The 10,859-nt window shown below is 39.1% G+C and overlaps 2 protein-coding genes across 2 annotated transcripts; one reads left to right on the forward strand and one right to left on the reverse strand.

Moving 5' to 3' along the window:
- Nucleotides 1-1,217: 1,217 nt before the first annotated feature.
- LOC125586002 lies at nt 1,218-2,277 on the forward strand. Its single transcript, XM_048755762.1, has 3 exons — nt 1,218-1,741; nt 1,853-1,928; nt 2,056-2,277. Exons 1-3 carry the CDS (start codon nt 1,218-1,220, stop codon nt 2,275-2,277), a joined length of 822 nt encoding a protein of 273 aa, XP_048611719.1.
- Nucleotides 2,278-9,016: 6,739 nt separating this feature from the next.
- On the reverse strand, nt 9,017-10,266 carry LOC125586003. Its single transcript, XM_048755763.1, has 2 exons — nt 9,568-10,266; nt 9,017-9,409 (listed from the first exon to the last, which is right to left on the reverse strand). The coding sequence occupies exons 1-2, from the start codon at nt 10,264-10,266 to the stop codon at nt 9,017-9,019; spliced, it is 1,092 nt and encodes a 363-aa protein (XP_048611720.1).
- Between the last annotated feature and the right edge of the window lie 593 nt (nt 10,267-10,859).

Consider the following 10,859-nt stretch of genomic DNA (forward strand, 5'->3'; position numbering starts at 1 on the left):
AAGCCTACAGAAAATAAAAAAACTATGTCTCTGTGTGGAGATTACGTAGAACATGGATGGAAGAGCAAGAGAGAAGAGTAAAACATTTTTCAGCTTTAGCTCAGAAGTAGAAGCTTCAGAAGTTGAGTCCAGAGGCGAAAATTACAGTGGGAGTTACGATGGTTGCAGTTTGGAGAAGGAACAAGAGGACAATGAGAATGACTGCTCTAGTAATGTGGAAGGAGAAAAACACGACGTAGTCGGAGAAGATGAAATAGGCAAAGAAAACAAAGAAGATGATGAATTTGAAAGCCGATTTGATATGTTCGACGATTCGGACGGTGCGTCATATGAAGATGATAACTTTAGCTCATACGGTGAGTCTCCTACAGAAGACGAAGATTCACCAACGCTACCTCCCAAGGAGAGATATCAGAACTTCTCGATGAGCGGATCTAAAGGGAATCTGGAGGTTCTAAGGTTGGAGATGTCGTCGATAGACATTGCGGTAGGTCAACGATACGAGAGTAAAGACAATTTGGAGAGACGACTGAAACTTCTTACAGTGGGGCATCAATTTGATTTTGATGTAGAAACATCAACCCCGACATCATACGTTGTTAAGTGTTGGGTTGATGGATGTCTCTGGAGAGTTTGTGCTTCTACCCAAGGAGAATCCCTGGCGTTTTATGTTCGTATTTACGATTCAAAGCGTACATGTTCTGTAACTGAGCGTTCTAATCGATCTCGACAAGCAACACCAGATATTTTAGGAGAGTTGTACAAGAACTTTCTCGGCGACGTTGGTCCGGCCGTTCGCCCTACGAGCGTCGGAATTGCTATCACTAAGCAATTTGGTATAAAGGTAATTACTTTGTTGTGGCTAAGTTATTTTAACGATACGGCTGAGTAATATCAAATGTAGCAGCTGACATATTTATACAATGCGGCTGGGTTACTATAATGTTAGATGCGGCTGAGTTATAATAAAGATAGGGTTGAGTTATTTTTACGTTGTGGCTGTCTTAATTATTTGATGCGGCTGAGTTATGAGCATCGTTTATTCATGTGAACAGATGGATTATTGGAAATCACATCGGACGCTGAAATTAGCAAGGAAAATCGATGAGGGAACACCTGAGTGTGGGTTTGAAAGCTTGCCTTCTTACTTATAGATGATAAGAAGGGCAAATCCGAGTACAGTTACGCGTCTTCCAATCGATGAGCTTTGAAGATTCATGTATGTGTTTCTTGCCTTTGGTGCGAGCGTAAATGGCTTTCCTTTCATGCGCAAAGTTGTTGTAGTCGACGGTACGTTTCTCAATGGTAAATACAAAGGGACGCTACTCGCAGCACTAGCTCAGGACGGTAACTTTCAGATTTTTCCAATAGCGTTCGCAGTGATTGACACTGAAAATGATGATTCGTGGCATTGGTTTTTTACGCAACTAAATCTTTTGATTCCTGACGACGAGGGTCTTGCGATAATCTCGGATAGGCATAACTCGATATGGAAAGCAATTAGAAATGTTTATCCGTTAGCTTCTCGGGGAATATGCACCTACCATTTATATAAGAACAGATTGGGACGGTACAAAGGAAAAGATGTATTCCGTCTGGTGAAGAAAGCGGCGAGATGTTTTAGGATGTCTGAATTTACTGTGATTTTCAAGGAGATTGAAGCGATTAATCCTGAACTACGCGGCTACCTCCAAAGAGATGATGTCCGACTGCGGACGCGTGTTCATTTCCCGGGCGAGAGGTACAATTTGATGACTACAAACATAGCGGAATCAATGAACAGAGCATTATCGAATGCTAGAGGTTTAAACATTGTTAGAATATTAGAATTGATACGGGTTATGATGACCAGATGGTTTGCTGAACGGAGAGAGGATGCCAGATCGCAGCCAACCACGCTTACGCGTGGTGTTGAGAAACTACTACATGTAAGTCAGTCGTAACAGTAAAAATAAGTCTGCCTTTAAAATTCTTAAGTCAGCCTTTGTTGTTCTTAAATCAGCTTTAATATGTAATAAGTCAGTCGTTTCATATTTATTTTATTTTTGTTAATAGGGTCGTGTAACTGCCGCCAGAGATTTGACGGTCCAAAGGATTGATGATCATCACACTGAAGTTAAATATGGATCTTCTAGCGAGTCTTTGAATGTTGTTAATTTGGTAGAGAGAAAGTGCACATGTCAGCGTTTCGAACACGAGAAATTATCATGTGTACACACAATCGCAGCTGCGGAGTACAACAATGTTTCTCGTATATCCCTGTGCAGTCCTTACTAACAGTGCATATTTGGTGAGCGCATACGCTGAATCGGTCAGTGCATATTTGGTGGCTAACCAACCGTGCTTGCCCCCGTCTATTCGTCAACAACCAGGAAGACCTAAGAAAAATAGGATGAAATCTGCTTTAGAAGTTGCACTTCAAAACAAACGTCCTAGGAAAGAACACACATGTTCTCGATGTAGACAGAATGGACATAATGTGAAAACTTGTCCGATGTAAACAAGTGTTGTAGGGATTTTCATGTTTTTGTATTACGATTGGATTTTTGTTTTAATGTTTTTGGTATTACGGTTGGATTAGGGATTTTCATGTTTTTGTATAACGGCTGGGTTTTTGTTGAAAGTTTATGTATTACGGCTGGATTAAGGATTTTCATGTATTTTGTATTACGGCTGAGTTTTTTTTTTCAAACGCAATTGTTATAATTCCCACCCAAAATAAGAAACGTCGCGAAGTAAATAAACGACTGATTTATTGAATGAATTTGTATTACGGCTGGGTTATGGAATAACTTTTCGCCCAAAATAAGAAACGTCGCAATATGAAAACCATTTTACTGTCAATAAATAAGGCACTTCTCGAACAATTATAGGTCCAACTCTCTATTTTTTACACAATTGCTCTCTTTCTCTAAATCAATTTCACAGTAAATGGAATATTTCCCTCTTCTTGAATTGCCTGAAGAAATTCAGGCGTTGGTGGTTGAACGTGTGGCCCGTAACTCCTTCCAAGATCTCTATGGCCTCAAAGAATCGTCTAAGTCGATGAAGGCGTTAGCAGAGCAGCGTGGTGTATACCATTTTTACGATGTGTTATCTATTCCCTGAGAACTCAATATGCCTTCTTTGTTGTTGAAATCTTGCTACGCTGAGGGAAATCCAAGCACACTTCATATAAAGGGTGTACAGTGGTTCTTCTCATTCGGCCTTAAAGAAGAGGGGTTTTCTCTCATGAAGCATGCAGCAGATGCAGGATATGAGTGTGCTATGTATACACACGCAATGACTCGAGCAATCTTTTGGTGTGATGGGCAGTATTTTGCTAGTATTCCAAGAGAATCAGTTCAGAGGATAGCGATACTAGTGTGATCTCTTAAATGGGGATGGGTTTGTAGCATTCTGACGAGTTCCGCCAAAATAGGGCCCTGTTCATTTCAGCTTATCTTCCGTCGTTCTACAGTTGCCAATGTGCAACACATGTGGTGCGACAATGTCTTTGCTTGTGGCACATTGATGTGACTAAGGATGACAACATGTGTGAGCGCTGTTTCTGGATCAAAGAGATTGGCATGTTCTTACGTGATTTTGAACTGATAAGCGTTATTAGGGACACAAGAAAGTGGTGAAAATGTAAAATATATCGGAATCTTATCTTTTTATGTTCTTTGCTATGCCATTATGTATGTCTGACAACATATTAATGTAATGAAGGCTTAGTTATTGTTTCTTTTGACTGATTTACAGTTTAATTACGGCTGCATTACTATTTTATGACGGCTGAGTTATTGTTTTCAAGCACACACATCATGCAAACATCAACAAACATCATGCAGAGTTATTAACAGTGTTATTAATTATGGCTGAGTTATTGTTTTATGACGGCTGATTTATTGTTTCTTTTGGCTGATTTAGAGTTGAATTATGGCTTGGTTTATGTTTAATTACGGCTGAATTATCATTAGTTTAATTAGGCTGAGTTTTGGTCACATAATATGAAGTCATACTAGCATTAAACACTGATGAAAAGATGTTAAAATCGGTATTGCATCAGATTTCTTAATTTACGTGCAGATATGTAAAACGTCAATTAAACACCAACAGAGGGAGTAATAATTAGCCTCGATATTCTCATATCGTTGGAGGAGTTAAAATATTAATCGTCTTGATATTATAAAGACCTCGATATTTTCCACACGCGCCACCATTAATCGACAACTCAGTCCAATCAAGCAAGTGGAAACGTCCCATTAATAATGAAAGTGAGTGGGTCATAATCTACGTTGTGGTATAAACAATGATGAGTTATTTTTAAGTTGTGACTGAGTTACTTTATACGTTTTGGCTGAGTTAGCTTAAAGTTGTGACTGAGTTATATTAACATTCACAGGTGATTTTTGACCATGTTTTATTATGGCTGAATTATCATTAGTTTAATTAAGGCTGCGTTTCGGTCACTTATGGCTGGGTTTATGTTTAATTGATGGGGAGTTATCATTAGTTTACGTCACGGCTGAGTTACTTTAATACGTTAAGTCTGAGTTACATAAAACATATGCTGACTTATATGTACAAAACATTACTAAACAAAGAAGTCGTAGTAGCAAAGTAACGACATTCCAACCCCACAAACAACCACATTCCTCAAACACCGACCTTGACTCATACATTCTTCTCATTTTCCCTCAGACTCCGTCTTCATTACTTCAATCACTTTCTCCAACCAAGCAACGTTAAGTCTGAATTCCGAGATGTCTTTGTTCATGCCACTTATCAGTGACTTAATATCCTCAACCTCTTCAACCAAACACTCATCCGTGCATTTGAATAAATGTCTCTGTTTTCACCAATATAACCAGATCTAAGTATTACGTTACAGAACATGCAAAATAAGAACCAAAACGAACCTTATTATATCCTTTTCAGCAGCAATAGTACAATCTTCCTGGATTTGTAGCGGTTCCAGATGTAGAAATGTAACAGGGTTCACCACACCAACATTGTTTTGGTGTTCCTCTTTCCACGTTCAAACGTCGTCTATAAGAATTTCCTGAAACGCAGGATGAAGAAGACATTTTGATTCTCAAAACAATTTCAGGAACAAAATGGAATTAAATGGAATTAGGATGAGTAAGAAGACGACATGATGAAACGACGACGTTTACTTTTTTCCTTTTTAAGTATTAAATATATAATATTTAAATGTCTCGATATTGCAAATCCCTCGACACATGCGTGGCAGCCGTGTATTTCAAACTCTTAATAATTAGCATCGATATTAGGTTTGAGCCGTATTTTCCACACGCACCATAATTAATCGACAACTCAGTCCAATCAAGCAAGTGGAAACGTCCCATTAAAAATGTATTATATTAACATTCACAGCTGAGCTATCTTATACGTTTTGGCCGAGTTAACTTAAAGTTGTCAATGAGTTAACATTCACAGTTGAGTTACCTTATACGTTATGGCTGAGTTATTTTAACAGATACGACTGAATTATATTTACATTATGGCTGAGTTATAATACTTAATATAAAAGAAATACGAATCGACACGTTTACATTCAGGAACCGAAATTATCAGGTTCAAAATACATACAAGGCATCACTTTCATAAACCAAAATTGTCAGGACCAAACTCTTCAAACATGTGGATGAGATGGCGCATCTGGCAACGAAATAGCGTTCTGGCCACAACATTAAAATGTGTCCAAACTGTCGAATTATGCCTTCGATACCACGTGTTTTTGCGCTACAACAAAAAAGATTACAAAACTGTTGTGAACAAAAAATAAAAATAACTCAGCAACGTTATGCTGCCATTTTAAGTGGACAAACTGTTCTTACATCGAGTTGAAGAAACCAGCGTTCCATAAAATGATCGGGAATGGTGCGGTATGTCGGCCAATCATGAACCCATCCTTCTGCAAGAATCGACGGGATGACGAGGGAAAGATCACTTAAAAATTTGAACCAGATAGTACTGGTTGTGTCAAGCAATTCACCCAGACCAGGGTATAGAAGAGGGAGGTTTTCACGATTTGCAGAGCTTAGTATCGCATTGACACTGTTCTCTAACATCGTTGAATAACCAGGAACAATCGGCATAACTTTTGATGGGGATAGAGAGATATTGTTTAGGTTTTTTCTAGAGAGAGAAAGGTGTAAGAGAGGAGACAATATATAGAGAGGTACAGAACGTCAAACGTCTCGAGTTAAAATTTCTCAAGAATCACTTATCTTTTTCCCGCCAAACGTCAAGATTAAGTTACACTTTACGGCTGAGTTACTTTAACATTTACGGCTGACCTAGTAATTGGGGTTTAGAGTTGCTTATTTAGGGTTTAGGTTTGCTTTTTGGGGTTTTGAGGTTTGGGATTTGGATTTATGGTGCAAGAAATATTATAAAAAAAAAACATAAATTCATAATAAATTACACAATAATAGTTTATGAGTTTTCAATTATGCTCACACCTTATATCTATCAGTTAAGTTTATGAGTAATTATAAGACAACATATACCTCAAGATCATGATTGATTCTAAACTCGTAAATTCAATAAAGAAGACACATTCAGTTGATTATATATTCACTTCAAATTTATAATTGGAGTTTCAATTTAACATTTTAAAGTATAAACATTTATTTATTTTTTTATTCTAGGGTATGTTTGAGGTAATGTTGAGTTATAATATCGTAATGGTTGACTTATACTAATCAATACTACTAAGTTGTATAAACATTTTTCGATTTTAGGGTATGGTGGATGTATAGCTGAGTTATTTAAATAGATACGTTTGAGTTACACATAACCATTCGACTGAGTTATATTAACATTTTTGATTCTAGGGTATGTTTGGGGTAAGGCTGAGTTACACATATATGACACAGCTGGGTTACAAAAACGATAAGACTGAGTCAAATACTTAATAAAGTACAAAACAACATAAGTCAAGTACAAAACAACAACATAAGTCAAGTACAAAATAACAAACACAGGTTCAATTAGCCAGCAAACTGCTCATCACAGTATTTCCTCCTTCATCGAGGATATCTGCTGCCATCTTCATCCGTAAACCTTGAATATTTTTATCGTTTATCCCATCAAACGTTACACCAAGCGCTAGACACTCCACAAACTTCAACGAATACACCCCACAATCGCCAATCTGGGTGTTTTGTGGAATGTATCTTTTGCTCCTCCTTCTGAATGAGAACTTCTTCTTACTAGGGGCTCGGATATTGGCAGGAATATGATCACTCAACATAGCGGGAATCATGTGCATCAGCGGTTTAAATGAATTTAGAATTCTCTGCTCACTTTCGGGTGTTGCCTCTCCAAAGATTGGATCGTAGCAATCAATTTTCTCCTTCTTCAGATCCACATGATACGCAATCCAGTGATTTCCGCCGGTTTAAAGACATCCGTACAAGTGATCCACATCTTCATACCACTTCAAGTTTGCTAGACATTGATCGGGAAGCTTAGCCTTTAACATATCTTCATAACCATTGCCTTTGAAGATGAACATACTAGGTTTTATCTTGAACTAAGTGAAATCGTGACTCAAAAAACTTTGCCACCAAATGTCAATGAAGGCAATCCGCTTGGACCAGAATGGTGTGGGATCGCATGTACCTTTTAATGAGGACGTTCATATACGCAGCGACATGCTACACAAATAATATTAACAAGCCAGCCGTGATATAATAAAAGAATATGTAAGTCAGCCGTAATCAAATATATAACTCAGCCGTAATATAATAAAAATATATATATAAGTCAGCCGTAATCAAATATATAACTCAGCCGCAATATAATAAAATTAATATATAACTCAGCCGTACTAAAGACTTACATTATCAAACACCCATCCATATTCCTTTTCCGGCCATGGTCTTTCATGGATGAGTATGCTGTAGAAGTCACTCTCATGATCAGCTGAGAGGACCGCTGGTTTATCTGCTGGTGCTCGTGGTTTGCGTGGAATTCCCTTAATGTGGTGCATCAGTTTTTCGAATAGCACCCGATCAACAGGTGCTAGAGGGTCATATATTACTGATGAAGGAGTAACATTCTTCCTCATGCACGTCGTTTCATTCCCTCCTACGTACGGAAAAACTGCTGGTGAAGAAACTGCTGTCATTGAAAACCCTTTTGGAGATAACCGAACACTTTTCTCCCGATATTCCTTAATTACGGCAGATCTAACCACTTCAGATCTCTCGACATCAGACTCCGGCTCGAATTCGTTCTCTTCAGCAACAACTGCGTCAGTCACATCAGCAAATACACTGTCATCTCCAGATTTTTGTACCTTGCATCTTGTTACACCGGCACGCGGTGGAGTCACCTTTTTGGTCTTTGACTCAGCCTGTTTTTGCTTCTTTAGCTCAGCCTCTTGTTTCTTCTTTAACTCAGCCTCTTTTTTGGATGCCTCAGCCTCTTTTTTCTTAGCCTCAGCCTCTTTTTTCTTAGCATTAGCCTCTTTTTTCTTAGCGTCAGCCTTCTCCTTCCTCTTCAACGCAGCATCTGCCTGCGCTGCTTTTTTCTTATCAGCGGCATCCTCACCCTTAACAGTACGCCTACCCCTGCAGCCGCGTCCATAGGCTGGAACCTTAGCATCCTTATCATCCTTAGTAGCCTTTGCAGGAGAAACTACTATGAAATCAAGATGTTGACTATCAAGATCAGTAGCTTTAGCGACACTACCAAACTCCTTAACCAAAGTCCTTTTCACCCCTGATTCCTTATCAAGCTCCTCGGCCAAATTATTTTTCGGTCCAAAAACCTTACAGGAGTCGCAGCTAACGCTGGACTATTAACAGACTTCTGCTGCGTTTGAATCATCGGTGATGCCAACGATAAAGATTTATCTGCTGATGGTGGAGATGGGTTATCATTGTTTTCGGGAATTTTTCCAACTCCCAGAACTTTCAGACGCTCCTCCAGTAAAGCTTTCACCCTGTCATCAATGGTCTTTTGGTCCATCAATGGTTTGTTTCCTGTCTAACTCTTAAGCTTCCAACCGTAGGTCAATCTGATCAAATTTTCTGGAAATATTATCCAGAGTACTCACAATGGTCGTCAGAGTCGCTTTGTTCTCCATCTCCAAATCTTTGCTACCTTCCTTCTCGCTAGAACCCTTTCCCGTTGCAGCAGCTTCAGACTCATTCTGTGTCTTAACTTTCTTCTGCTTCATAGTGGGTGACTCAGCTTCTGACGAAACTCCACCCTTCATTTTCTTCTTCTTCTCATTCCCCTTCCCCTGCGCATTCCCCTGCGTATTCCCCTGCACTTCCCAAAAACCTTTCACAAATCTACCTGCATGTATGTCTGTTATCAAGCTAACGATTTGTGGATCGTCAGGTTCACCTGGCCATTTAGGCAACATCTCTTCAATTGAGTCCTTCAAAACCATTCTCCTCACACGCACTTGCAACACCAGGTTATAATTAAACTCAGCCACCAAAATAACACATAACTCAGCCATCAAATATAATAAATCAGCCATCAAATATAATAAATCAGCCATAAAAAAACTAAAAACTCAATGTTAAACCTTACCTCGCCATGGTCTTTGATTTCGGCAGCCAACAAGTTATCAAAACTTGCACGTGTACGCTTTCCACCCCATCGAAAAAGCGGAACGTCTTCATTATTCACCACTCTCCCAAAATTCTCACCGAAGTAGGCGACGGATTCATACGCCCAAATCGATAACGCGACAGTCATGCCGCTTATTGTGTATGACCCTCCTTCTGGAGCCAACGTTTTAATAGAGTCAATGAGAACTTCGTATGCAGTCCGACCCCATGGATACGACCCCATGGCTTCATCGTCGAATATCCTTATTGCACTTTCAAAAGGTATCCTTGAATTGTGATGCAAACAATAGACTCCCATGGCTTGAAGAAGTAGCAGCCCCAACCACTTACGCTTTTCAAAACTCCAAAGCGGACAAAACGCTAATGCTTCCTTCAGTTCATCTAACTTGGGTCCAATCCCAAGCGGCACCTTCAACTCCTCCCAAAACTCTTTGTATTGATCAGGTTCAAAACTTTCTGTTGGCAATGGACCTGTGTTTAACCCAGTGATCTCACCAAACTCGAGCAAGCTAAACCTGATAGCCTCATCAACCACGAGACACCATATCTCCTTCTTATGTACTCGCAGCTGTCTACATAGCAGATAGTGTACAGTCCTACCAGACCATATGCTTTCGCGTCCAGCTAGCCTAGCAACTACTCCAATGGGAGAGTTCATCAGTTCTTCCCACACATCAAGTCCAATTGTTTCTCTAATGTGGGAGAAATTTCCTAGACGGAAATTATGATTAAAATCTTTTTTTTTTCCAGGTTAGAAGACCCTTCAGGGTAAAGTCTTGGAGGGTAATCCCGTGATTTAACTTCAGCAACATCCATCTGATCATATAACCCAACAATAAATCAGCCACAAGATAACAATAAGACAACCATAACATAACAATAACTCAACAAAATAAAAATAACTCGGCCACAACATAACAGTAACTCAGCCAAAACATAACAATTCCTCAGTCACGACATAGCGATAACTCAGCCATAACATAACAATTACTCAGTCATAACATAACCCTAACTCAGCCGCAACAAAACCATAACTCAGACGCAACAAAATCCTCAACCATATTACAGCCGCAACATAACCCTATCTCAGTCCCAACAAAATATATAACTCAGATGAAATATAATATATAACTGACCCACAAACTCAACCAAAACACAATATATAACGTCGCGACATCCAACCGGAAAAGACGAACTCGTAGATAAGAATGCGGCGAAGATGAATTCGTACAAACGATTGAAGACGACGAT

The sequence above is a fragment of the Brassica napus genome, chromosome C4, assembly GCF_020379485.1.
Source record: "Brassica napus cultivar Da-Ae chromosome C4, Da-Ae, whole genome shotgun sequence".
Taxonomy (NCBI): Eukaryota; Viridiplantae; Streptophyta; class Magnoliopsida; order Brassicales; family Brassicaceae; genus Brassica; species Brassica napus.